This window comes from Cnephaeus nilssonii (assembly GCF_951640355.1).
Source record: "Cnephaeus nilssonii genome assembly, chromosome: 3".
Taxonomy (NCBI): Eukaryota; Metazoa; Chordata; class Mammalia; order Chiroptera; family Vespertilionidae; genus Cnephaeus; species Cnephaeus nilssonii.
In genome coordinates, this window is record NC_137074.1 from 59017732 (window position 1) to 59045665 (window position 27934).

Consider the following 27934-nt stretch of genomic DNA (forward strand, 5'->3'; position numbering starts at 1 on the left):
AGTTAATTATTTAAGTCAGCTTTCCTTAATTTGACAATAAACTCAGGATTATATTTGCTAACTAAGCCTTAGGTGTGGAATGCATTATGTAAAATTAGTTAAAATGTAATAGGCAAAAAGCAAAAAATGTTTTTACTCAAATGGCTATAAACAAAGCAGACACTTTCATACCCTTTAGCTTTGAAAACAGAATTGTGACCGGGAACATACGGTGCATGCATATCTAGCACATTTATTAACTGCCTGTCGACACCCCAGCATTTGGGCTCAGGAGCAAGCCCCAGCCCCAGCTCAGATGGGGAGCAGACCTGCACCAACTCACACACATGTGTACACACATGTTGCAAGGATCCCCAACACAGCGTGGCACCCGCACAGATTTCTTGTGTCACTTCTCCTCTTGACCGAAGTTATCTGTGTATCTGCTTTGTTTTCTTTACTGAACTCTAAACTCTTGGAGGTCAGGATCCCTGTCCGGTTCAGCATGTATACCACACTGCAGGCTGCGTGTTGTTGGTCCTTAACGTGTTTGAGTGGATGCCGAGACCCAGAAGGAGGGAAGAACGGACACACAGAGTGGTCATGACAAGCTGCTGACACGTGCAGGCTTTCCGGCCTCTAGACTCCCACGGACACTAATGCTCCTGCGGGTGGACAGGGGCCTGGAACTCAGGAGCAGCTCAGGACAAGGCTGCGGGTAGAGAGCGAGTGCGAAGTAGGAGCCAGGGTACTAGTAACAGCAGTGAAAAGACCCACGAAGCTAATGAACGTGGGCCTAGGCCCTCAGAGGGCCCAGCCGCCATCGTCCCTTCCGCTTTCCTACCACTAAATCCCAGGCCGCAGGGCCTTTTCTGAGGGGGTGGCGGCCTTGCCTCTTCATAGGCTCTACCTTCAGGCCCAGGCTCTCTCATATGAGGGTCAGCGGCTTTGCTCTCCACAGACTGAGCTGGGGCTGAGGGCCCCCCTGTCCCCTTCCTGGGGACCTCTAAGCCAGCTCCCTCAGAGCTGTCCCGAGTTCCCTGAGAAGGCAGGACCTGCAGGGCCTGGTCAGCTGTCGGTGGTGTCCATCTGTCCAGCCCCAGGGGTGGGTCCCGAGGGCTCTGGTTCTGGCTGCCCCACGGAGGCGCGCCCCTGGGGCAGCCCCTCAGGCGTCCGAGATGCTGAACAGCTCCTGCATGAGGGGTGTGGCGAAGGGGTGGATGTCGTGGATGCGCAGCAGCCGCTGGGTGTGCTGGGCGTTGATGCTGCGGAGCTCGGTGAGCCTGGCCATGATCTTCAGGAACAGGAACCTGCAGGCCGGCCAGAGGGAAGGTTGGGGTGCAGCCCACCCTGGCCCCACCTACTGCCCTTGGACCACTCTGAGGTCGCCCAAGTTTGGGGGTTTTAATCTCAGAACATTTCGGGTCAGCCCAGGGAAAGGCTCAGTTGAATGACTGAAGCTTGTCTCTCAGCCTGTGGGCGAGAACGTGGGGCAGCCTGGGGGACCTGAGGTGCTATACCCCCACTGGCACCTCTTGGTCTGTGTACGGGAGATACCCGTGGGAACACCCAGGTATTTCAGGCACCAAGTGCATGGGTCAGTCTGTGGGGGAATCTCTGCCTTGGCTAACGGCTGGGGCGAGGACCGAGTGCACGGGTTATGGAAGCAGGGGTTGCAAGCAGCGATCCCTTCTGGATCTAGTCTGGGATCTAGTGACTGAGGCACATCTCGTGCCTCAGTTTCCCCATGATGCCTCCTAGCTCCGCACAGGGGAGGGCTGAGCAAATGAAGACACAGCCACTGCAACACCCCAAGATTCTGAGCTCAATAGAAAGCTGGAGCAGGCCAAGTAGAGGCGGGGCGTGAGTTGGCACCAGCATACTCGGCGCTGGCCGTCAGCCCTCGTGGCTGGAGCCTGTGGACCGCTGAGGCTCCGTGGAGCGTGGAAGCCGCTGTCCGGCCAAGCCCTTAGCAGCCTTCCTCCCTTGGGTGGTAGAGAACAGACTAAGGAATTTCCTGCCCAGTTTGCTTGTCTTTGTTCTGGGAGGCGGTGAGGCGGTGCTCACGGGAGTGGGCTGTGGACTGGGGCCGCCTCCAGCCCCACCTGAGCCTCAGTCCCTGCAGGATGGCGGTAGCACCACTAGGTGGGGCTGTTTTCATGACTAACAGTGGTAGTTCCTGTAAACTGCTTGGCACGAGGGCTGGCACTTCTCAGTAAATGACAGCTATTATAGATGTACTATTATCGTCGTCATTGTCATATCGTCATTACCAGGTGGTCATTGCTGGCTATTGCTAGAGACCCTGTGGAGCCTCAGGAGACTGCCTGGCTGTGCCGCCCTTGACCACAGACGTGAGCTGTGCCTCAGCAGCGATGTCCGGGGCGCGGGGCGTGGCCTCGGGCCCTTCTCCACTGCTGGGCTGGAGCCCGGGCTGACTGGTCAGGAGCCCTCAGCGGAGGTCCCAGCACAGGGCCCCAAAGCCCTGGCCCTCAGGGCCCGCCCCGGAGCGTCTCCAGTCTGCTCTCCCAGGAGACCCAGAACAGTGGGCCTGGCAGGCAGGGAGGGGCACCCCTCACACCCGCCCTGCTTGCTGCTCACCGGTGGCCGGGCTGGGGACGGTGGTACTCGATGTAGGCCTTCAGGGCGATGGCGAAGCGCTCCTGCAGCTGGTCCACCACGCTGCGCTGCACCACCCCAGGCCGGTCTGTGAGGAGGGAAGCAGTGTGGTGCCAGCAAGGCCATGGGGCAAAGCTCCCAGCCCAGAGAGGGCACGTTGCCTGGCAACACCTTCCAGAGCAGAGACCCCGGGCAGGGAACTGAGTGGAGCGCCAGGAGGACTGTGCATCGCGTACCACCCCCCCAGCGTAGGGCCCAGGAGAAACCAGCGGGGCCCTACCCTGGCTGTGCAGTGAGAGGGGCAAAGCCACTGGGTAGGACCTTCCCTGGGGAGGGGAGGGGAGGGGAGGGGAGGGGAGGGGAGGGGAGGGGAGGGGAGGGGAGGTAGGGGTGGGCTAAAAGCTGAGGGGATGGGAGCAAGCCTGGGGGGCAGGGAGGCCGGGCGGCCGTGGGGCCCCCACCTGGCGAGAAGAGGGAGATGGCCTGCATGAGCACGTACTCCTCCTCGTGCAGCCGCAGCTCCTTCAGCATGTAGTGGAACTTCAGCATGGGCTCCAGCAGGAGCTGCTGGAAGCCCCCTGTGGGTGGGCGCGGCATGAGGACCAGGCCCAGGCCTCCCTCACCAAGGCCTTCTGCCCTGCGGGCCCAGGACCCGCACATCCTGGCGTGGCTCCTCTCCCCGTCCCGGCTGACCCTCCCTCTGCCCGGGACAGGCAGGAGGCTCTTGGGCACCTGCAGGGTCTTCCAAGCAGTAGGACAGCCGGCCGCACTCCCAGGTCCCGGTCTCTGCGTTGAACACCGTGTTGAACCTCAGCTGGCACAGCTCAAAGGCGGCGCCCTTCAGCAGGGAGATCTGGTCCTCGATGGGCAGGTCCCTGGCAGCGGGGAGGGGAGGGGAGGCTGGGAGGGGAGCGCCACTGGCCAGCCCCACTCCCACAATCCAGAAATCGGGGGAGAGGGCGGGGGGGGGGGCTCCTACCGTGAGGATTACTCCAGCTGCTTTTGGTTGCCTCCAATCTCTGTCCCTCACAACCCAGCCAAGCAGGTCACCTCTCCCTGCCCCCTTCTCCAGCCTCCCCTACCTCAGGGACTCCCCACGGAAAGACGGAGCTTGGCGTCCCTTCCAGCCTCGCCCCCTCTCCTCCAACTCCCTGCACAGCCACTGACCCGCAGCCGATGCCTTGGCTCCTGGTCCCTGGCCTCATACTTCCTGCCTCGGTTTCCCCACTTGGAGTGATCGCCTCTTTAGCTTCACTTGGGTAAACCCTGCTAATCCTTCGGGCCAGGCTGTCTTTACGCCTCCTAGAAGCCTGTCCAGCGTCCTTCTGCCGCTGCCACTCCTTTGGCATGAGTCCCATGCACCCTCTTCTTTCAGATCCACACCACTGAGCTACAGGTGCCGTGAAATGTGAAATTGATTATACCCGCCTGCTCTCCCCAGCCCCCAGCCTGGGACCCCGCAGGTAGTAGCCCTGAACGCTGTACGCTGTGCTTCCAAATCTGGCCACTGACGAGCCGTGAGCCTGTGCAAGTGCCTTGGCCTCAGCGAACTCTGTTTTCTGTCTGTGGGATGAGGGTGACAGCAGTGCCTGCTCCTGGGCAGTGTGCTCAGAACTGTGGCCCCGGGACCAGGTGAGCGGCCTCCCATCCTGGTGTCACACCGCGGGCCGCTGGCTGTCAGTGGGGACCGTCAAGGTCCACAAGCGTAGCTAGGCCTTACTCCTGCTCCTCAATGCCACAGTCTGACCTCCATTCCAGCCTGTGGCCACCCTCCCCTCCCTAAATAAGTCCTATGTGTCACCCCTGGGCTCCTGGAATAGAACTGCCCTCTGCCTGCTGAGGAGATCAGGCTCTCATGTGCGTTATTCGGCTGCACCTGAGCAGGCCTGGCAAGGCCAGGTGCCACCCCGGAGCAGGTATGCCCAGTACCATTTCCGGCCCGGACAGGTTACGTGTCACAGGGCGGCGTTGGCCACACAGTAGGAGGATCTGGGGTTTCTCGCTGCCCCACTGCCCCATGGCGGTCGCCCCCACACCTCGCTGTGGGGAGTCCGGACCCTCTGGTTCTTAGGATTGCCCTTCATCCTCGGGGCCTTCTCAACCACCTCCTGACAGCGACTGCTGGAGACCCGGCGTCTGTGCCTGCCTCTCTCCTCCCTCCGGACTTTCTCCCCTTTCCTTCCACCTCTTTGTTCTGGAACTGCCAAGCTGTGATTCCTGCCCGTTTGGGGAGAAATAGGGGAGGGCATGACTACTGACTGTCCACCATGTATGAGCAGGATGCTCTTCAGATCTTTTCTTATTTCATAGGCCAGCCCAGCAAGTGGGCGTGGTTAGCTCCTTCTATAGATGAGGGGGCTGAGACACAGTGAGATTAAAGGCAGGCCCAGAAAAAAAAAGATGGCGACCGGCAGGAAGGTAGGGAGAGAGAGAGTGTGAGTGAGGAACCCATAGAGGAGAGTGTAGATGTGTGTGGTGTGTGTGTGTGTATGAGATAGGGTCAGTTAGATTCTGCAGGTCTTCCAAGGGGCTCCCGAACAGGGCAGCCCTAGACGGCGGAGCCCCGCGCACAAAGCGGACACTTCTCGGCGGCTGGTGCGGACGCAGAGACCACGCCATCTTGAGAAACAGAGCTGCCTGAGACTCAGATCCTGGCTTCTGACACAAACCAGGACCCTGCAGCCACCGGGGACAGAGAACTGCTATCACAGCTTCAGACAAACAAACAACAAGAATCCAGACTTCCCGGCAGATTTCCGTGAGTCAAAGAGCCTATCCCCCTCCTCGCAGGCGCTGATAGCGCCATAGTAACTGATAGACCTGCCCCTCCCCCAAACTGCTGAGCGCCCACAGCGCGCGGAAAGCGCCATAGTAACTGATAGACGCGCCCTTCGCCCTAGCTGCTCACAGGAGCGCGCACAGCGCGCACAGACAGCACCATAGTAACTGATAGACCCGCCCCCGGCCCAAGCTGCCGAGCTTTGCGCAGGGACGCGCTCCCTCTTAGGGAATTTGGCGCGCGCTCGCGCACGGGACAGAAGCAGCTCCCCGTCGGGGAAATCTGTCAGTGCACACAGAGGGCTCCCCTTCGGGGAATTTGGGGGAATTTGGCTCGCGGGTCACAGCTCCCCCTTCGGAGATTCTTAAGAGCCTGCACAGAGGGGCTTCCCTTTGGGGAATTTGGCGCGCAGGACGGACTCCGCCCCCCTTCTGGGACTTTGGGAGCGTGCACTGAGCCGGCTCACCTTCAGGTTTTTAAGAAAGTGCGCTCTAGCCGGTTTGGCTCAGCAGAGAGAGCACACACAGGACGCAGCTCCACTTCAGGGAATTTGGCACGCCGGACACAGCTGCCTGGGATCCCTGACTCACAGCTCATTCACACTAAGAGCCAGCGACCCCAATTGTTGGTGCGTGCACACACAGGGACCCTGATTCTCAACGAGAAACCGCACAAGGCAACAGAGACTTTGACACTCGAGTCTTGGTGCAGACACAGGGAAACTCTGACTCCTGGCACATGCTAAGGATCTCATTCTCGGCACATACCAACAGTGTGGTGCAGACAGGGCCCCTGATTCTAAATGTGCACACGAGACCACACAGAACACTGGGGACACTGATCCTGGGCAAGTCTGGTTCCCACCAACCAAAGACAGCCACACGTCCTAGTGTCAGAGCACTTCAGTGAAACTAGGGTGGAGCGAAGTCCCCACAGCACACGGCCCAGGTCCACGCAAACAGAAGCTTGAGCTTTCTGGTAATAGCCAGAATGGGGAAACGAAATAACTCACAGAGGAAAGAAAATGTGGAGTCGCCAAGAAAGGAAATTAGTGAAAATGAAGCTTGCAACATGACCGAAAAGGAATTCAGAGTAATGGTCATGGAATTTATACATCGGATGGATGAGAAAATCAACAACTTATGCAAGAATCAGGAAGAAATGAAAAGTGATATAGCTACAATCAAAAACACCATGGAAAGTTTCAACAGTAGACTACAAGAAGCAGAGGACCGAATTAGTGAGTTAGAAGATCAGGTACAGAAACAAGCTCAAGCTGAACAGCAATTGGAGAAAAAAATTAAAAAGCAGGAGGAAAGCCTAAGGGAACTTCGGGACAACATGAAACGAAGTAACATGCGTATAATAGGGCTGCCAGAAGGACAAGAAGAGCAGCAGGGATTAGAAAATCTATTTGAAGAAATAATGACAGAAAACTTCCCGGATATGGGAAAGATAAAAGTTACGCAAGTAAAGAGAGTCCCAAGCAGGATCAACCCCAAAAGACCCACGCCAAGACATGTCATAATTTCAATGGCAAATATAAATGATAAAGAGAGAATCCTAAAGGCGGCAAGAGAGAGACAGAGAGTTACCTACAAAGGAACACCCATCAGATTGTCAAATGATTACTCATCAGAAACACAACAAGCTAGAAGTGAATGGAAGGAGGTATACAAAGTGTTGCAAAGCAAAGGACTGAATCCAAGAATACTATATCCAGCAAGACTATCAATCAAAATTGAAGGGGAAATCAGGAGCTTTGCAGACAAAAAAAGCCTCAGGGAGTTTATCACCACCAAACCAGCAATGCAAGAATTGCTAAAGGGAATACTGTAAAAAGAAGAAATAAACAGGTAAGAAGGAATACAGACACAAAAATAGATATGACTGCAAACAAATACCTTTCAGTAATAACTTTAAATGTAAACGGACTAAATGCTCCAATCAAAAGACATCGAGTAGCTGAATGGATAAAAAAACACGACCCATATATATGCTGTCTACAAGAGACCCACCTCAGAACAAGAGACTCACACAGATTGAAAGTGAAGGGATGGAAAAATATCTTTCAGGCAAATGGAAATGAAAAAAAAGCTGGGGTAGCAATACTTATATCTGACAAAATAGACCTCAAAGTAAATGCCATAACAAGAGATAAGGAAGGCCACTTCATAATACTAAAGGGAGAAATCCAACAAGAAGAAATAATTCTGGTAAACATATACGCTCCCAATATAGGAGCACCCAAATACATAAAAAAACTCCTGGAGGATATCAAGGGAGAGATTAATAGCAACACAATCATAGTAGGAGACTTTAATACCCCACTATCACCACTGGACAAATCCTCTAAACAAAAAATCAGCAAAGAAACAGCAATCCTAAATGACTCACTAGACCAGATGGAATTAATTGACATCTTCAGAACATTTCACCCCAAAGCCACAGAATATACATTCTTCTCAAGTGCACATGGGTCATTTTCAAAGATAGACCATATGCTGGGTCACAGGCAAAGTCTCTTCAAATTCAAGAAGATAGAAATTATATCAAGCATCTTCTCAGATCACAGTGGCATAAAACTGGAAATCAACTACAATAAATACAATCCAAAGAAATCAAACACATGGAGACTAAACAGCATGCTATTAAACAAGGACTGGGTCACCAGAGAGATCAAGGAAGAAATAAAAAACATCATGGCAACAAATGACAATGAAAACACAACAATCCAAAATCTATGGGACACAGCGAAAGCAGTCTTGAGAGGGAAGTTCATAGCTCTACAGGCCTATTGCAAAAAACAAGAAACAATGGTAATAAATTACTTAACCCTACAACTCAAAGAGCTAGAAAAAGAGCAGCAAGAAAAGCCCAGTGTAACCAGAAGGAAGGAAATAACAAAGATCAGAGCGGAGATAAATGACATAGAGACCAAAGAAACAATACATAAGATCAACAAAACCAAGAGCTGGTTCTTTGAAAGGATAAACAAGATTGATGGACCTCTAGCCAGGCTCACCAAGAAGCAAAGAGAGAGGACCCAAATAAACAAAATCAGAAATGAAAGAGGTGAAATAACAACAGACCCCGCTGAGATACAAAGGATTGTTACAAAATACTACGAACAACTCTATTCCAACAAACTGGACAACCTGGAGGAAATGGACATATTCCTAGAAAAATATAACCTTCCAAAAATCAATCAAGAAGAATCTAAACAGCTCAATAGGCCAATAACTATGGACGAAATTGAAGCAGTCATCAAAAAGCTTCCGACAAACAAAAGCCCGGGGCCTGATGGCTTCACAGGAGAGTTTTACCAAACATTCAAGGAAGAACTAAAACCTATCCTCCTCAGACTATTCCAAAAAATTCAAGTGGAAGGAACACTTCCAAGCTCCTTCTATGAAGCCAGCATCACCCTAATACCAAAACCAGATAAAGACAACACAATGAAAGAGAATTACAGACCAATATCCCTCATGAACATAGATGCCAAAATCCTCAACAAAATTCTAGCAAATCGGCTCCAGCAGTACATCAGAAAGATCATACACCATGACCAAGTAGGATTTATCCCAGGAATGCAAGGATGGTACAATATCCGCAAATCAATAAACGTGATACATCACATAAACAAATTGAAAGATAAAAATCACATAGTCATATCAATTGATGCAGAAAAAGCATTTGACAAAATCCAACACCCTTTCTTGATAAAAACTCTCAACAAGGTGGGAATAGATGGCTCATACCTCAACATAATAAAAGCTATATATGATAAACCCACAGCAAACATCATACTCAATGGACAAAAACTAAAAACATTTCCCCTAAGAACAGGAACAAGACAGGGATGCCCACTCTCACCACTCCTGTTTGACATAGTACTGGAAGTATTAGCCATTGCAATTAGACAAGAAGAAGAAATAAAAGGCATCCAAATTGGAAAAGAACAAGTAAAGCTGTCTTTATTTGCAGACGACATGATATTGTACATAAAAAATCCGAAAGACTCCGTCAAAAAACTAATAGACTTAATAAATGAATTCGGCAATGTAGCAGGATACAAAATTAACGCCAAGAAATCTATGGCCTTTCTATACACCAATAGTGAACTTACAGACAGAGAGACTAAAAAGGCAATCCCATTTACCATCGCACCAAAAAAATTAAGATACCTAGGAATAAACTTAACTAAGGAGGTAAAAGACCTATACACGGAAAACTACAGGACACTGAAAAAAGAGATAGAGGAAGACGTAAACAGATGGAAGAACATACCATGTTCATGGATTGGTAGAATCAACATCATTAAAATGTCCATACTACCCAAAGCAATCTATAGATTCAATGCACTCCCCATTAAAATACCAACGGCATATTTCACAGACCTTGAAAGAACTCTCCAAAAATTCATCTGGAATAAAAAAAGACCCCGAATAGCCACAGCAATCCTGAGAAAGAAGAATAAAGTAGGAGGGATCTCAATACCAGATTTCAAGCTGTATTACAAAGCCACTGTTCTCAAAACAGCCTGGTACTGGCACAAGAACAGACATATAGATCAATGGAACAGAATAGAGAATCCAGATATTGACCCAAACCACTATGCTCAATTAATATTTGACAAAGGAGGCATGAACATACAATGGAATAAAGACAGTCTCTTCAATAAATGGTGTTGGGAAAATTGGACAGATACATGCAAAAAAATGAAGCTTGATCACCAACTTACGCCATACACAAAAATAAACTCAAAATGGATACAGGACTTAAACATAAGACGGGAAACCATAAAAATACTAGAGCAATCCACAGGCAGCAAAATGTCAGACATATGCCAAAAGAAATTCTTCACTGACACTGCCCCTAGGGCAATGGAAGCTAAAGAGAAAATTAACAAATGGGACTACATCAAAATAAAAAGCTTTTTCACAGCAAAAGAAACCATCAACAAAACAACAAGAAGGCCCACTGCATGGGAGAACATATTTGCAAATGGCATCACTGATAAAGGTTTAATCTCCAACATCTACAGGCAGCTTATACAACTTAATAAAAGGAAGATAAATGATCCAATAAAAAAATGGGCAACAGACCTAAATAGAATCTTTTCAAAAGAAGACAGAAGGAAGGCCAAGAGACACATGAAAACATGCTCAACGTCACTAATTATCCGAGAGATGCAAATCAAAACAACAATGCGGTACCATCTCACACCTGTCAGAATGGCTATCATCAACAAATCAACAAACGACAAGTGTTGGCGAGGATGCGGAGAAAAAGGAACCCTCGTGCACTGCTGGTGGGATTGCAGACTGGTGCAGCCACTGTGGAGAACAGTATGGAGTTTCCTCAAAAAACTGAAAATGGAACTCCCATTTGACCCAGTAATCCCACTCCTGGGAATATATCCGAAGAAACTAGAAACACCAATTAGAAAGGATATATGCACCCCTATGTTCATAGCAGCACAATTCACCATAGCTAAGATTTGGAAACAGCCTAGGTGCCCGTCAGCAGATGACTGGATCAGAAAACTGTGGTACATCTACACAATGGAATACTATGCTGCCATAAAAAAGAAGGAATTCTCATCATTTGCAGCAACCTGGGAGGAATTGGAGAACATTATGTTAAGTGAAATAAGTCAGTCAATGAAAGAAAAATACCACATGATCTCACTCATTTATGGATAATAAAGAACATTATAATCTTGAACAAAAAGATAGATACAGAGACAGTAAAGCATCAAACAGACTGTCAAATTACAAGGGGAAGGTTAGGGAGAGGTGGGGGAGATAAGAGATCAATCAAAGGACTTGTATGCATGCATATAAGCATAACCAATGGATGCAAAACTCTGGGGGGTGGGGGCATATATGGGAGGGGGGTGTGGGGAGGGCAATGGTAAGATATGTACACATATAATACCTTAATAAAAAAATTGAGAAAAAAAAAAAATAAAAAATAAAGGCAGGCCCAGCGTCCCCCAGCTAAGGAGCCACGCAGCAGGGGCTCCAGTCTCCCACAGCGCCAGGTCCCCAGAGTTGGGAGGCAGAGACAAAGAAGGGTCTTTGGGCACCAACATCCCCCAACTTCAGGAGGATCTGTCCCAGAGCCTTTGAACCTGTTGGCCATTTTCTGCTCCTTTCCATACCCATCCTCCACCCAGCCCCCACGTCCCACCTGAAGTGGGAGATGACTTTGGCGAAGTTGATGATGCCTTTGAACATGTAGGTTGACATGTCAGCCATGTGAGGCAGCAGGGAGAAGATCTCTTTCCCACTGCCCTCGGCGGGGGGCTTGTAGTTCCAGATGCTGCCGTCTTCCCCCCGCAACTGCAGAGAGACCACCTTCAGGGAGGACAGATCTTCTCTGATCTTGCTCCACTTGGTAGCTTCTTCCCCAAGTGGAGTCTGTGGAGATTCTGGGAGCTCGTGGCCACTGCTAAGCACCTCTGGCAGCTGGAACGGAGAGGAGGTGGAGAAAGGAGAGGTAGACAGCATGAATTCTCCCCTACAGGTTCCCACACAGGCCCCAGATGGGCACCCACAGCAGCAGGCTTGAGAGGATGCAGGCAGAAGCCGTATGAACACACATGCGCGCGCACACACACACACACACACACACACACACACGCACACGCACACACACACACAGCGCTTGCTTCTTCTCCCTGGTCTCCTATCAGGTGGTGCACTTTCTGGATCTGTGAATTAATGGTCCCTCACATCCCTGCCCCATCAGACATGCGTTTGCTTCCTGCCCCTGGGGAGGATTAGAGGGCCAATACCCTTAGCTATGCCCCAAGCATCCCCAGCCTTATAGTTGGGAGACTCAGAGAAGGGTCTAGGTCTACAGATGGAAAGGACAGACTCCTGGGGACCCTGGCTCCCAGTTTTCTGAGCCAGGCAGGTCACCCGGGACACTGTGAGCATCGAAGGGGAGAGGGCACAGAGCTGAGACGTGGCAGACGGTGCTGAGATCACTAACGTTTCTTGAATCAGTAAAACCAGTTCACAGATGTCAGACCCCCAGCCGGCCCTGTTCCTGTTTTCATTAAGCCCTGAACCCCAGCAACCCTGGGACAGCTCAGCTTCTAAGACTCCATTTATGGCTCAGACCCGGTTCCTACCTGCTGCAGAAGGAGGAAGCAAAGATTCTCAAACCTGAGCATCTGTCAGAGCCCCCTGGGGGGGTCTTGTCAAAATACAGACTGTGGGCCCAGCCTCCGGTATCTGAATTGGAGCCTGGGGGCATCTGAGAACTTGCATTCCTAACTCACAAGTCCCTGTGCTGCTGCTGGTTGCAGGGGCCAGTCTTTGAGGACTTCTGGGAATGGGATTGGGGTTTGGAGGAGCTGGCATAGCCACTGAGTCAAGTGTAAAGCCTCATACCCGGAAGTTCTTGAAATGGGCGAAGGTGGTGTCAAAGGTTTTCATCTGAGCGTCCATCAGCTCCCTGATCATCGCCCACTGCTCTTCAGTCAGACCCTTGGCTCCCAGGGGCTGCGTCCCAATCCGTTCTCGCTTCTTCCTGATCAAGGCCCGTCTCTGCTCCACGGCTGCGTCAGACATGATCACTGCAGGGACGGCCAGGGCAGGCTCAGCTGCCTGCAGGAGCGAGGCCGCCCTCAACCCGCCCAGGCAGCAGCAGGGGAAGAGCTGCTGACGGGAAACCCAGACTCGTGAGGACGATGGCTCCTCTGGAGAAACACTTGGGTAAGGACAAAGGGATGAGGTGCGGGTTTGTGACAACTTTGTGGAACAGTGGGAAGCACTTGGCTTCAGAACTAAAAGGTGCTAGGTTTGGTGATAGCTGGGTTTGAGTGATAGCTGGGTTTGGTGACAGCTGGGTTTGGTGACAGCTGGGTTTGGTGACAGCTGGGTTTGGTGACAGCTGGGTTTGAGTGACAGCTGGGTTTGGTGACAGCTGGGTTTGAGTGACAGCTGGGTTTGAGTGACAGCTGGGTTTGGTGACAGCTGGGTTTGAGTGACAGCTGGGTTTGGTGATAGCTGGGTTTGAGTGACAGCTGGGTTTGAGTGACAGCTGGGTTTGAGTGACAGCTGGGTTTGGTGATAGCTGGGTTTGAGTGACAGCTGGGTTTGAGTGACAGCTGGGTTTGGTGACAGCTGGGTTTGGTGACAGGTGGGTTTGAGTGACAGCTGGGTTTGGTGACAGCTGGGTTTGAGTGACATCAGTGACCTTGAGTAAACTCCTTAACCCCTCCCGCCTTCAGTTTTCTTCTTTGTAATCTGGAGTGGCGGTGCTCACCTCCTACTGCTGTTCCGATGAGGCATTGCATGGAAGGTGCTTAATGTAGCTCCTGGCTATGTATGTAGGAACTATATACACACACACATATGTATACATCAACATGTATACATATACATACATCTATATGAATATACACTGAGTGGCCAGATTATGATTATCTCTGAATGCATAATAATCTGGCCACTCAGTGTATATCCTATATAATAAAAGGCTAATATGCAAATTGTCCCCTCTACCAGGAGTTCGACCAGCAGGCAGGCTGGCCAACCGCCCATGTCCCCTCCCCCTGGCCAGGCTGGCCGGACCCCACCCATGCACGAATTCATGCACCGGGCCTCAGAGATCATCATAATAATCTGGCCACTCAGTGTATATATAGAGAGAGGAGGGTGGGCAAAAGTAGGTTTGCAGTTGTATTAATGATACAACAATAAATAAATGATAGCCTGGCTGGCGTGGCTCAGTGGTTGAGCATTGACCTATGAACCAGGAGGCCACAGTTTGATTCCTGGTCAGGGCACATGCCCGGGTTGCAGACTCGATCCCCAGTGTGGGGCGTGCAGGAGGCAGCCAATCAATGATTCTCTCTCATCATTGATATTTCTCCCTCTCTCTCTCTTTCCCTCTCCCTTCTTCTCTGAAATCAATAAAAAAATATTTAAATAAATAAATAAATAATAGAAGAATAAACTCTGTTTTCTATACTCAAACTGTAAACCTACTTTTGCCCGCCCCTGTATATTCCCACCTACACTCCCTGGAATGCAGTAAGTGTTCAGTAACTGGCACGTGGTAGCAGGTATTCCTGTCCACTGCATTCGATACCAACAAGACTCCTCAGAGTCGCCCAGGTTCTCCGGGTCTCCAAGCCCTTGGAAAGCTGGGGCCACTGCTTAGCAGGAAATGCCAACCCAGCCACTTCCCAAGGAGCCTCTGGCTTCCCTCTCCCGAGTTCACCTCCCCCAATTTGCCTAAAATGCCACAAGGGCAATTACAAAGGGGACAAAGCCTCACAAGGGCACCTGAGGGGAGAGAAGGGCATGACTCTGGCCCGAGACGCCCACCTACCCAGAGCAGAGGGCAGAGGTGCCCGCCATCTGTCCTGTCCCCCAGAGGGCCGTGGTGCGGGCAGATGGGCTGCAAGCTCCGCTCCGTGTGCCTGCCCGCGGCTCCCAGGCCACGAGCTGCCCAGGGACCTGTGCGCGGGCACACACCTCCGTGGTGCCCGTGTGCACGCCTGCGCACACACAAACCCGAGGCCACTCCTGCTGCGCCCCCGGCTCGCGGTGCCCGTGCACCGGCCCCAGCCCGCCCGGGCACACCCCGCCACTCACTCTCCTTCCTCATGCCGCTCTCCAGGCACTTGCGCAGGCGGCAGGCCTGGCATTGCCGCCGGGTCTTCTGGGTGATCTCACAGGTGCCCTTCCGGAAGGGGCACCGCAGCCGCGCGTTGCGCTTCATGGCCCTCCTGTGCGAACAGGGGCAGCAGGTGGGCGGGGGGGGGGGGGGGGGCAGGCCACACCTCCCTCTCCCTGCCCCTTCTGTCACCGACCCCTGTGGGCCTGCCTGTCCCCTGAGACAGGTGGGGTTCACAGGAAAGGAGGGGGTCCCTCCATCTTCCCTGAGGCCCCTGCCATGTCTGGGTGCCTGGGCTCCAGGTCCGGCCCCTGTCTCCACCCGCCCATTCCCTTCCCTTCACACCCTCGGGCCTGGCCCTGGGGACCCAGAGGAGGACCTTGGCGATGTTTCTGTGACTGTGGCCTCTTCCCCGATTCCTCCTTCTTGGAAGAGGGAGCCCGAGGAGGCCAACCCCACAGGGTGAGACATGTAGGAAGCCCTCTCTCTCCCTAGCCCCCACTCCAGACTGGGGGGGTGAGGAGGCGGGCAATGGCTTCCCCTTTGGAACGGTGGCTCCTCCTGATGGGCCTGGTGGAGCGAAGAGGCTCACCGCCCTGTGAGAGTGACTGTGCCAGGCAGGGGAACCATGGGGCCACAGTCTCTTAGAGACCCCAGCACAGCCACCCTCTCCCCACAGCCCAGCCGTCCGGCACTGCCCACCGAAGCCCAGCCAGTGGGGGGGAATGAGGGAGGGAGGGCGGGAACATGGGCACAGACAGGAGCGGCTGCCCACGGGCCCTGGGGCTGAGCCCGGGGCTGAGTCACACTCAGGTGACTGGCAGGTCAGCCCAGGGAGCAGGTGCTTCACAGGCACCGCCCCCTTCTGCCTCCCCTGCTGGTCTGGGTGAGAGACCCCTGATCCTGCTCCGAGCACCCAGAGGGGTAGAGGGGAAGGCGCTCAGGTTCAGTAACGACACGCGGTGGGTCAGATACTGGGCTAGATGTTTTGCAGAGCTTTGCGCCTTTAGTTCTCACAACTCTGCAAAACACATCGAGTCATCGGCCTGGCACGGGTGCAGAAACCAAGTCAAAGTAAATGGCGGGTGCGAGAGGGATCTGGCTGCGACATCTGTGACTGGGCTGATCCGGCTGGCTGGGCTGTGTCCCCTCCTCCCTCACCGCTCCACATGCGTCCCGCCCGAAACTGCCAGCTGTGTGCTCCATCCAAGCCAGTGACCTCCCCAGAGGAGAGGACGGCCTTCAGTGAACGGTGCAGGGTAGCTGCGCTCCCCTGCGAGGCCTCCCCACAAGCTCTCAAAGGTAAATCGCTGCCCATCCTCCAGGTTAGTGACAACGGAGCTTGGAATCTGTGGCTGCCTGACACCAGAAGGCAGCAAGCTCTTACCTCTAGGGTGCTGCCTCCTCGGGGGGTCCCAGGACAGCCAAGGGGAGGGGAGAGCCGAGGACCCCCCGCCTGGCAGGGCCAGGCCTGGCTCAGACGTCCGCCCTCCTCGGTGGCCCTGGTGGCCGGTGCCTCGCCCAGGGTGAGCTCTCTGTGAGCGGCCAGTGCAGGAGCAGCCTGGCGCCCAGGGTGGGAAAGGCTTCCTTGCTCTCCGCCAGAGGAAGAGCCGGTGCTTCCTTCCCGGCTGCACACGGAGGTCCCGGCCGGCCGGGCCCCGCACTGCCCTGCCCGCAGCAGGCTGAGCTCAGCGCTCGCGCAGGATGGCACAGAGAACAAACAGAAGGCACTGAGCTACAAGAGGTAACGTGTTTTCCTTATCGGCAAACCCCGCTGCGGGGAGCGTTCTGCACTTGGAACTGAACGCAGCCCGACCCTGCTGCTGGTCTGCCCGCTCCTGCAATCCGCACGACCGGACCGCGTGCTGGTTTCCCACGGGAAATGGGCGTCGTAGAGCCTGCCCTGGGCTCACTGACCCCGGGGCCCGAGAGTGGCCCAGGCTTGACCACAGCAGCCGGAAGCCGGGGTTTCCTCACTCAGGGCGTGTGTGTGGACACTGAACTGCTCCGGTGACTCCCTGGGCTGACCCAGGCCTGGATGTTCCTGTGGGGTCTGGTCCCCCACCCAGGACATGCTGGCCAGCAGCCCATTTTGGGGGACTGTAGGGGGCGCCCTGGCTCTAGGGTGTGTTTCCATTCACCTGTCCGGCCTCCAGGAAGTCAAGCTTCTGCCCTAAGAATGCCTGAGGCTCCCAAGGGTAACCCCCCCCCCCCCCCCCCCCCGCCCCGCCCAGGTGGGAGCTGCTCTCAGCATGCCCTGCCCTCCACGGGGGCCAATGGAGAGCTCCCTCACAATCCTTCCTTCCCGCCCCCTCCACCTCCCCACCCCCACCCCCCACCCCCCACCCCCCCATGCCTCCTGGTCGGATTCTCCTCCTGGTCTGAGCCCTGCACTGAGCTTCACCCTTCTCTTTCTTCAGCTGGACAAGCTGAGCCTTTCTATGTGGGCTTGTCTTGCTGTGCTGGGACTTTTCAGTCTTTAAATTGTCGGACTATTTGCCTGTTTCTAGGTGAGTTTGTCTGTCACATTCTTCGTTTATTTTATGCCATTCTTACTTAACAACCACTCTCTAAGACTGATTTGAACACTTGCATTTTGGATTTTCACATTCTTTCCTCTTTTACAGACTGAATTTCTATTTTACTCAGAATTATGGAGAAACAAAGGGGTGTCTTAATAGAAGAAGACCTTTCTCAGGAAGGAAGACGGAAGACGGAAGACGAAGGATTCCTCTGAGATATACATGGCTCTCCTGAAACTAATTAGGAGGCCTTCGGACGGCCCCGGCCCACACTCTGAGCCTGGGAGACGGTCCAGCTGCAGCCCTGGTGCCCAGTGGGCTAATGGCAGAGCCCCAGTCGGATGGGCCCAGGGCGTCAGGGTGGCCGGTGGGGAAGGCGGCAGGTACTCTACCTGAAGAAGCCCTTGCATCCTTCACACGTCATGACATTGAAGTGATAACCAGTGGCCTTGTCCCCACATACACGGCAGATGTGGGGCTCCCCACCCCCCGCCTCGCCATTGGCGGCAGGCTTTCCAGGAGTGGAGTCTGCTTCTCGGCGGTGCTCAAGGTCATCGTGGTTCCAGCTTTCTTCAGGTCTCACCTCCAGGTTGGCTTCCGGCCCTCTGGCACTAGGAGTAAAACAGCCTCCGGTCAGGAAAGGGCTAGACAGGAATGGGCTGAGGCTGTCCTCATTGGGGACCCAAGAGCTGACCTGTCATGCGAGAAAGGGAGTGGGGTGGGGTTGCTATAAAGAGAGATGTAACCATCTACAAAAGCTGGAAGTCATTTCCATGGCAGAAATCCAGGGCCTACTAAAAAAAAAACCCACTACTCAGAGTCACGGAGAGTGTTCCACAAGCAAAGACTGTCACAGGAAGGGACATTTTATACACAAGGCATTGTTTCAGAGTGCACATCGGAGGAAAACAACCTGCCTTCTGTTTTCAGCTTCATTCGGGAGCCACTAGGAATAGCAGGATCTGGGGCTATGGAGATGGTTGGCAGACATTCTGCACGTAAATGATCAACTGTGGACAAAGGAAAAGTGAGATGACACTCCCTCTGCGATCAATATAAATGCCGGTCCCTAGAAGGGAAGCAGTACATGATTACAAGACGCATGAATCATGGAAGCTCAGTAGGTGGCACACACCAAGAAGATAAAGAATGTTTCTAGCCCAGCCGGCATAGCTGGGTTGAGTGTAGATCTATGAACCAGGAGATCATGGTTTGATTCCCAGTCAGGGCACATGCCCAGGTTGTGGGCTGGATCCCCCAGTGTAGTGCGTGCAGGAGGCAGCTGATCAATGATTCTCTCTCATCATTGATGTTTCTACCTCTCTATCCCTCTCTCTTCCTCTCTGAAATCAATAAAAATATTTTTTAAAAAATAAATGTCTCTAAAGGGACTGAAGAGAGACATCTGCTTAAACTGTGTCTGATTAAACATTTCCCAATTCCTTAATAAGAAGGCACTAGAATTAATGACAGAATCCCACTCCCTAATATTGGAATGACTTTACTTAGTTTTGCCTATAAGTTTTCTGTTAAATAACTTCCATAGTCCATTTTCTCATATTATGAAGCCCCAGGTAGAGAACTCTGACATATTCTCCAAAGATGGTCCCCAATACACCTCACGTCCCGAGCCCCACCCTCGTGCAGTCCCCTCCCAGGATGAGTCTGGGATGGTCTTGGACTTGCTTGAAGCAATAGAATGTGGGGAAGTGACACTGGGTCAGTCCCGGGCCTGAATCATAACAAGGCCTGGGAGCTTCTGCTTCTCCCCTTTGGGGAGCCCGACATCACCATGTGAGAACGTCTGGCTACCCTGCTGGGGGGACCTCGCAATGAGGCCACGTGCAGAGAGAGGGAGCCCTGAGGTGACACACATGAGAGAGACCCAGCTGCCCCAGTTCTCAGCCATGCCCCCGAGCTCGGGACATGTGAGGGAGCCTTCTGGGACATCCCAGCCCAGGAAAGCATCCACCTGATGCCATGTGGAGCGGAAGAACTCCCAACTGAGCCCTGTCAACACACAGAATTGTGAAGAAAATAAAATGGTGGCAGTTGTAATCCTGTAAGTTTTGGGGAGGCTTGTTGCACGGCAAGAAATAATGGAAACAGCTGGGGTTCAGTTAGAAATAGATCTGAACTGGGTTGGGGGATGCCAACTGACACCCCCAATTCTGGTCCTGTCCCATGCTTACATCAGTCCTCCTTATAGAATGGTGCCCGGTGGGCAGGAAAATGGCAGTGACTAGGTGACTGGTGTGTGCCAGCCAGGTCTCTTTTTGTATGAATTTCATGACCAGTTAGGCTGTGCGGACCTGAGGCGACGCCTGCCCTCGCTGTGCTGGGTGGCAGCTAGACACTGGAAAACCCTGGGAGCGGGTTCCCCCTAGAGCCTCCAGAAGGAGCCAGCCTGGCAACACTCCGAGTTTAGCCCAGGGACCCTGGCTTTGGACCGCGAACATCCAGAACTGCAAGACACTGCATTTTGTATTGTTTAAGCCACCACGTGTGTGGTATGATTTGGTAAATGTCATATAAAGAACAGATAGATAAAAACCTTTCCTCTAGCATTGTTGATCAAAATTTACTTTTTAGCCCAGCCGGTGTGGCTCAATGGTTAAGCTTTGACCCATGAACCAGGAGGTCACGGTTCCATTCCTGGTCAGGGCGCATGTCCGAGTTTCGGGCTCAATCCCTAGTAGGGCACGTGCAGGAGGCAGCCGATTGATGATGTTTTTCCCATCATTGATGTTTCTCTCTCTCTCATGCTTCCTTCCTCTCTCTGAAATCAATAAAAACGTATTTTTAAACATTTTTGCTTTTTATTGTGATAATGGAGAAAAGTGTCATCTTCACAATTGTTGAGGATTGTTGTCAAACAAGCACACCTCTACCAAGATTCTTTCACATGAGTCTTCTTATCTGGAAGAATGTTCCATAGATTGAGTTCTGGCTCCACACATTTCAAACCTTGTTCCCCTCCTTCAGCCTGGACACCTCCGGGTGTGCTGATGCTGTGAGGCACCTCGGGCCCGCGTCTCCCTGTCATGACGGCAGATGACCAGGTGGAGTGGGCCATCCGGGAGCCCGTTTCTACACCGGATGGCTAGCGGGAATGAGCTCTACATGAAAGTAACTGCAAGCACATGGAAACACACAAGCTAAATGTACCTCCAGCTCAGCTACCTTTAGCCTGATGCCCAGTTGCCCATGGCCATCCCACCGCAACTTGACAGTGGAAGTAAAAATTAATCTAAAACCCACTGTGGTTAACTATCCTACTTTTTAATATTTTATAAAAGCGTATGACCCTGGGGAGGAGCCTGTGTAAGTGAGGGGCCCAGAGCCTAGGCTTCGCTCGCGTAAATCCATCTCTGCCCGGGTTCTGTTGTGCCTATTCACTCAGCCACATGAGCCGCTGGAGTCTCCAGGGGAGATGCCCGCTCAGACCAGCAGCACAGCCTTTCCTGCTCAGACTCCTCTGTGTTATGTTTGTTTGTTGATGTCAGGCCCAAATGCCTGATGAAAGGGGCAAAACAAGAAGTCTTTACCATTTGCAACAGCATGGATGGAACTGGAGAGCATTATGCTAAGCGAAATAAGCCAGTTGGAGAAATATAAATATCACATGATCTCACTCATATGTGGGATATAATGATCAACATAATTTGATGAACAAGAATAGATTGATCTAGAGACAAATGGTAGGGGAGGGGGAGTTAGAGAGCAACCAAAGGACTTGTATGCATGCATATTAGCATAACCAATGGACACAGACACTGGGGCGGTGGGGGCTTGCCCGGGGTGGGAATGGCTGAGGGGGGCGTTCAATTGGGGAAAAAGGAGACATATGTAAAACTTTAGACAATTAAAAAAAAAAGAAGTCTCCAGAGAGGCCTTCCCGCTGATCTGCAGGACAGGATTGTTGGCCCTGCCCTTAACCGTGTGCTGCCATTGACCCTGCCCTGCCTCTCGCCACACTGGTGACTCTGTCATCCTGTTTGAGTGGCAAGGATTGAACCTACTTTTCCCTCTGGCAGCTCTGCGGAGAGAAGAGTGAACTTTGGCCAGAAGAGAATGGTAAAGTGAGATCTGGGATTTTGAAAGGATACACATCAAATAAGCTTTTATTTTTAGCACAGGAATGAAAGAAAGCTTTGGATAGAAAAGCTATTACTCCCCCCTCCATGGTATCTATAATAATAAAAGCATAATATGCTAATTAGACAGGACAGCCGAACAACCTTCCAGATGTCATTCCAGATGAAGCCATGGTGGTGGGGGCCGAGGCAGAGGTGGTTAGGGGTGATCAGGCAGGCAGGTGAGTGGTTAGGGGCGATCAAGCAGGCAGGCAAGTGGTTAGGGGCAATCAGGCAGGTAGACAGAGGTGGTTAGGTATGATCAGGCAGGCAGACAGAGGTGGTTAGGGGCAATCAGGCAGGCAGGCAGGCATCTCCTGAGGGGTCCCGGATTGCGAGAGGGTGCAGGCCAGCCATGAATTTCTTGCACTGGGCCTCTAGTAGAGATATAAAAAGAGTGGAGATCAGTTGCACAACAACATAAGTATACATAACATTACTGTTATGTTATGTGCTATTTTACCACAATTTAAAATATAACATCACTTGTGACTAAAAAAATGTTGATAGAGTATTTAAAGAATACTAAAAGGGAAGCTCAAGTGTTAGTGCTGTGAGTGCCCACACGTTTCCGCCTGGCCTCGCCCAGGTCTCACACCCACGGAGCGAGGGCGGGACGTGGAGCGGGAGAGCCGTGAGGAAGCAGGAGCCCGAGGCAGAGAAGCAGCAGAGAGGAAAGCAGCAACAGCAGCGAGAAGCACTCCTGTGAGGTGTAACCTGGTGACCAGGCCCGTTAAGCTGCATCTGATCCCACTTGACCTCAGTTTTTAGCCACAATTGAATCCCTGTGAGGCTGTGCCCATGGCAGTGGTTGACTGTTGCCTTCCTTCTCCCGTGTCTGCTTCAGAATCTCCACGGCTGTGGGGCACCCAGAGCTGCTTACAGCCCGAGACAGGGATTCTCCAACTCGACTGTGTATACACGTCACCTGGGGCTGGTCAGACGCACATTGCAGTCCCTAGGTCTAGGCTGGGCCTGAGCTCCCACCTCTCCAACAGGTGCTGACGCTGTGGTCTGGAGGGCCCACATGGAGTAGCAAGGATCTGGGAATCCAGCCACCCATCAGGGAACCGGCCACACACAGAAAGGTTGTGAGGGAGATGACCGAGGGCGGGCAGAGGGTATGGCCATAGAAACATCTTGAGGATCCGGGAAATAAAGTGATCACACAGGCATGTGAAATGACTGGCATCACAAATTGTTGTTGAAAGTCAATATACACCCGGGGGTGACAGAGACAGCCCTTCCCAGGAAAGGGGTGTGCAGGGGAGATGCGGGTAACATTTGATTCTCAAATGGGTTAAATCAAAAGGCTTTGGGCCCAGGTCACCGAGATTAGGGGGAGGAGAGAGTGGGCAATTTGGAGTTGAAGCAACAAAGGGCCTAAGTGAAAGGGGGAAAATGGTAGAAAATAATGATTTTAGTGATAGAAACTATTGGATACAGCAGGATTATAATATGTACCCACATATGTTTTATATATGTCTTATGAGTATATACATAATATGCATATTTTATAATATGTATATATCTACACACATATCCATATATATGTATGTGTGTGTGTAGCACAACTTCTATATTCATATAATAAATATATATATCAGAGGATGAAAAGGAAGCAAAGCAGGTAAAGGGAAATTACATTCGAATTGAATTTCTAGAAGTCAACAGTGAAGCTTATAAAACTGTTGACTTTGTTTAATGAAGGGAGAAGCTTGGTTAATTCATTAACTCGCATTACACAGGTTTTGATGTTTACAAAATGATTTCAAAATCATCATTTCCTCGCGAGCTGCCTGCGAGGTCGTCAGAGCAGGCCTATCCCAAGTTGAGCAGGGCGGGGCAGGTCTGATTTCCCCTCTCACACAGGAAGAAACCGGGGCTCTGATGTGTGTCCACATCAGGAAGGCTCTAAGTGATAGAACGTCTTTTCTTTTTCCTTTATTGTGAGTCTTCCTACAGTGCATGTCCCATGTCAATTAAATTTCTGTCACAAAACTCATGGGGATAAGATGAGGTCATACATTTTAAAATTTTTTGAAGTGGGTCAAATATTGTGAGCAAAAGTCTCCCCTCCTTGGTCCTGGCTGGGGAAGACCCAGAGGGAACCGGGAGAGCAGGAGTCACATTGTATGAATCCAGACACGAGCGGCCAGCTGTTACCTTCAGGTGGCCATAAAGGAAAGTTGGCCTTTGTGTTTCCCCAGACGCAGTCATCAGTTCCAAGAGGTCAGAAAGTTCATTCCTAGACTGGATCAGGGTTGAGAGCTGGGGTCAGCCCAGTTCTAAAGTACACTCTGTGCCCTCTCCCAATATTTAACAGGGTGCACTGACCGCTGACTGAACTCCCTGTCTCTCACATGCCTGTGTAGTGCTCTTATTGCCTAGGGTTTTGTAGTTGGACTCCTTGTTTGGAATTCATAGAGACCAAGGAGGATTGTTTCCTATCTATATTTATAAAAGCCAAGCAACCAGAAAGACCAGAACGACAGGAACGACTGGTTGCTATGAAGCCCAAACGGGGACGAGGTCAGCCCGCCAACCTCCTGTGGCCCCTCCCTCCAGCCGGCCCTATCCCCAATTGGCCCCCACACCAGGGGTGGGGCCGGCTGACCTCCCTCAGGACCCCCACTTCCCCCTGCCAGCCTGGTCCCGATCAGCCCCGATCAGGGCGGGCCAGCTAGACCTCACCTGTGCACAAATTCGTGCACTGGGCCTCTAGTATTACATAAGGGGCTTAAATATGTATCTTCATCTTAATTTTCAGTTGGATATTTAGTTTGTTATTTCAATGTTTCACAGATGTTCAGGAGGTATGAGAGATGGATGAGCAAGTCCTGGGTGCAGTCCCCTTCAAATTACACCACCTAGAAGGTCCCTGTATGCAAGAAGAGTCCCACACACATTTATATGTCCTTCCCAGGTTGTGACCAGGGCACAACCCCAGCCTCAAAGAACAGTAAAACTATAATGGATATTAACTCAGGAATTGAAAATCAATACAGAAGAACAGATTATCCAGCAACAGACATGTAAAAGTGAGAACACCCAACTGAAATACATGTCAGAGGTGGCATTTCAAATGGACAGGAAAAGGACAGACATTTCAATAAATGGCTATTGGGATAATTCAGAGAAATAAGTTCCAGGTAGACTGATGACCTATTTTTTTAAATGATAGAAGTATTAGAGGAGAGTATGCCAAAATGTCATCAGAAGCTTGGAAGTTGGAATAGCTTTTTTCAATAAGATCCTAAGAGTGTATGTGTGTATCTATCTATCTATCTATCTATCTATCTATCTATCATCTATCTATATCTATATATCTATATATATCTATCTATATCTATCTATATCTATCTATATCTATATCTATATCTATATCTATATCTATATCTATATCTATATCTATATCTATACCTATCTATATTTATAATTTCAGAGGGGAAGGGAGAGGGAGAGAAACATCAATGATGAGAGAGAATCATTGACTGGCCGTAGGGGCCAGAGCCTGAAACCCAGGCATGTGCCCTGACCAGGAAATGAACCGTGACCTCCTGGCTCATAAGTCCACAAATGCTCAACCACTGAGCCACACTGGCTGGGCCTTGCTCAGAATATTTTTTTTTAAATTTCTTTATTGATTAAGGTGTCACATATTTGTCCTCATCCCCCCATTCCCATCCCACACCCCTCCCCATGGATGCCCCAACACCCTGTTGAACTTAACCATTGGTTAGGCTCATATGCATGCACACAAGACCTTTGGTTGATCTCTCCCCCCTCCTCCCACCCTCCCCTATCCTCCCTCTGAGGCCCGATAGTCCGATCGATGCCTCCTTGTTTCTGGGTCTGTTCTTGTTCATCAGTCTATGTTGTTCATCATTTCCCCTAGATGAGCGAAATCATGTCACTAGAGATATGCTTATAAGAATTGAATGTGAGACGAGCAATAATAGTTATGCTGACAGGCAAATGAATCAGTCTGTAGTGAGTTTCTTTCTGGACCAACAGTTCTTTTGAGACCCAATATCAATGTCCACCAGTTCCTTATGAGTACATGTCGGCACTGACCCCTCAGCTCTGGATGGTGGACAAATGGTGGTAATGCAGGTCCGACTCCCTCTGGTTTGGTCTCGGCCGGACCCAGGGGCACGGCTTCACCCGGATCCAGGGGCCCACGGCCTCACCCGGACCCGGGACCCAGCCTCACCCGGATCCAGGGGCCCACGGCCTCACCCGGACCCGGGACCCAGCCTCACCCAGATCCAGGGGCACACGGCCTCGCCCAGACCCAGGATTCAGCTTTACCTGGACCCAGGGGCGCATGGCCTCACCCGGACCCAGGGGCGCGTGGCCTCTCCCGGGCCTGGGACCCAGCCTCACCCGGATCCAGGGACACACGGCCTCGCCCGGACCCGGGATCTAGCTTCCCCCGGACCCAGGGGCACGTGGCCTCTCCCAGACCCAGGGTCGCGTGGCCTCACCCGGATCCAGGGGCCCACGGCCTCACCCGGACCCAGGACCCAGCCTCACCCGGATCCAGGGGCACACGGCCTCGCCCAGACCCAGGATTCAGCTTCACCTGGACCCAGGGGCGCATGGCCTCACCCGGACCCAGGGGCGCGTGGCCTCTCCTGGGCCTGGGACCCAGCCTCACCCGGATCCAGGGGCACACGGCCTCGCCTGGACCCGGGATCTAGCTTTCCCCGGACCCAGGGGCACGTGGCCTCACCCAGACCCAGGGGCGCATGGCCTCTCCCAGACCCAGGGGCGCATGGCCTCACCCGGACCCAGGTGCGCGTGGCCTCTCCCAGGCCTGGGACCCAGCCTCACCCGGATCCAGGGGCACACGGCCTCGCCCAGACCCGGGATCTAGTTTCCCCCAGACCCAGGGGCATGTGGCCTCACCCGGACCCAGGGGCGCGTGGCCTCTCCCAGACCCAGGGTCGCGTGGCCTCACCCGGATCCAGGGGCCCACGGCCAGAATATTTTAGACTCTGGTCATATCATTAGAGACTAAACGCCCACCCCAGTGGGCCCTCTTGTTGGTGACCATTGGCCTTCCCAGCAGCAGAGGGCACGACTCTCCGTGTGGGAGGGGACAGTCCTGCCACAGCCGACCCACTGAGTCAAGGTCCAGTGACCTCAGAGGTGACTCCTCACCATCCAACGCAGAGGTGACTGAAAGCAAGGCACCTGGGCACAGCCTGTCACAGGCCGGGCTGTGACATGGGGAGGAGGAGGACTCGGGGGAGCTGAGCACAAGAAGGAGAGGCTCGGGTCAGTGGGACAAGGCTCCTCTCCTCAAAGCTCGCTGGTCCAAACCGCCTCTGCCCCCAGGATGCAGCAGAGCTTCTGAGGGTCCCCTCCCAAGGTGTGAGGCCTGCGACTGTCACGCTGCCATAACTCAGCGCTGGTTCCAGAACTGCCCATGAAAACCCAGAGGTCGAGAGGAGCCAGGGCTGAGGGGTTCCCAGCTCCCAGTCTCGGCGGGTTTTATGGGTGAGGAGATTCCAACAACATCGAGGGGCTGACTGTATGCGTGACTCCCAGCAGCTCCCGCACTGAGGCGGCCACCGGGACTATTTCTCTAGGAGACCAACGCAGGGTCAGGGCGCCTTGTTAATGGGACTCAATAGTGAGTGACTGTCCTCGTGGCCTCCTGCATCCTGTGGACAGCAACAGGGCCACTGGGATGCTGGCCTCCAACAAGATGCATGTGTGTTCCCACACTTCTTTTGCATGGAGGGGGGTTGGGGGTGGGCAGCAAAAGTGGAAGAAACAAAAACCTTACCTGCTTGGTGGTAACTTCTTTGCTCTGACTTCTCCTTTGGGGTCCACTTTGAATAACCAGGAACAAAGGATCAATCAGAACCCCAAGACCCCCATTCGCTTAGTCCTTTGCTTTTCTCAGGGGAGCCCTTCCCTGGCAGGGAGAGCCTGCGGCTCAGTGAAGTCGGGCAGTGCGTCCCCGTCCTCGCCCCGGTCACAGGTTGTGTTCCCCAGGATGTGAGCCAATCCCGTCTCTCACCTCCATCTCAGGGCCGGTCAGATGTGGCTCCAAGTGGACCCCGTCGGGCACTCCTAAGTCCCAAGTCCAGCACTCCAACCAGCAAAGGAACAGATTACCGTATTCACTCTCACTCTGTGCCCGCGCTTTTCTCTCTCCCAGGTCTTCGCTGTGAAACACAGCAGAGGGCTGGGAACGTTGCTAGCATCTGCTTTGTCTAACTAGTTCTGAGCAAATG

At 52.4% G+C, this 27934-nt stretch overlaps 1 protein-coding gene across 2 annotated transcripts; it reads right to left on the minus strand.

Annotated features, from left to right (window-relative positions):
* On the minus strand, positions 1-27567 carry NR1I2 (nuclear receptor subfamily 1 group I member 2). Of its 2 annotated transcripts, XM_079767330.1 has the most exons (9): positions 27481-27567; positions 17937-18155; positions 15001-15134; positions 12787-12971; positions 11576-11853; positions 3331-3473; positions 3060-3176; positions 2581-2686; positions 1-1289 (listed from the first exon to the last, which is right to left on the minus strand). In XM_079767330.1, the coding sequence occupies exons 2-9, from the start codon at positions 17966-17968 to the stop codon at positions 1145-1147; spliced, it is 1140 nt and encodes a 379-aa protein (XP_079623456.1). In that variant the 5' UTR covers positions 17969-18155; positions 27481-27567; the 3' UTR covers positions 1-1144. The 2 variants fall into 2 exon arrangements, with proteins under 2 accessions (XP_079623456.1, XP_079623457.1); XM_079767331.1 differs by lacking the exons at positions 17937-18155; positions 27481-27567 and adding an exon at positions 16410-16707.
* Between the last annotated feature and the right edge of the window lie 367 nt (positions 27568-27934).

What these genes read in the sequence shown, in the direction of transcription:
- NR1I2 (XM_079767330.1), bottom strand. Translation starts at nt 17,968, where the DNA reads ATGACGTGTGAAGGATGCAAGGGCTTCTTCAG. An exon ending in CTGCTTGGAAGACCCTGCAG is followed by an intron (nt 3,177 to 3,330) that starts GTGCCCAAGAGC and finishes GCCCACCCACAG; the next exon opens with GGGGCTTCCAGCAGCTCCTG. An exon ending in CGTCCCCAGCCCGGCCACCG is followed by an intron (nt 1,290 to 2,580) that starts GTGAGCAGCAAG and finishes GCCGGCCTGCAG; the next exon opens with GTTCCTGTTCCTGAAGATCA.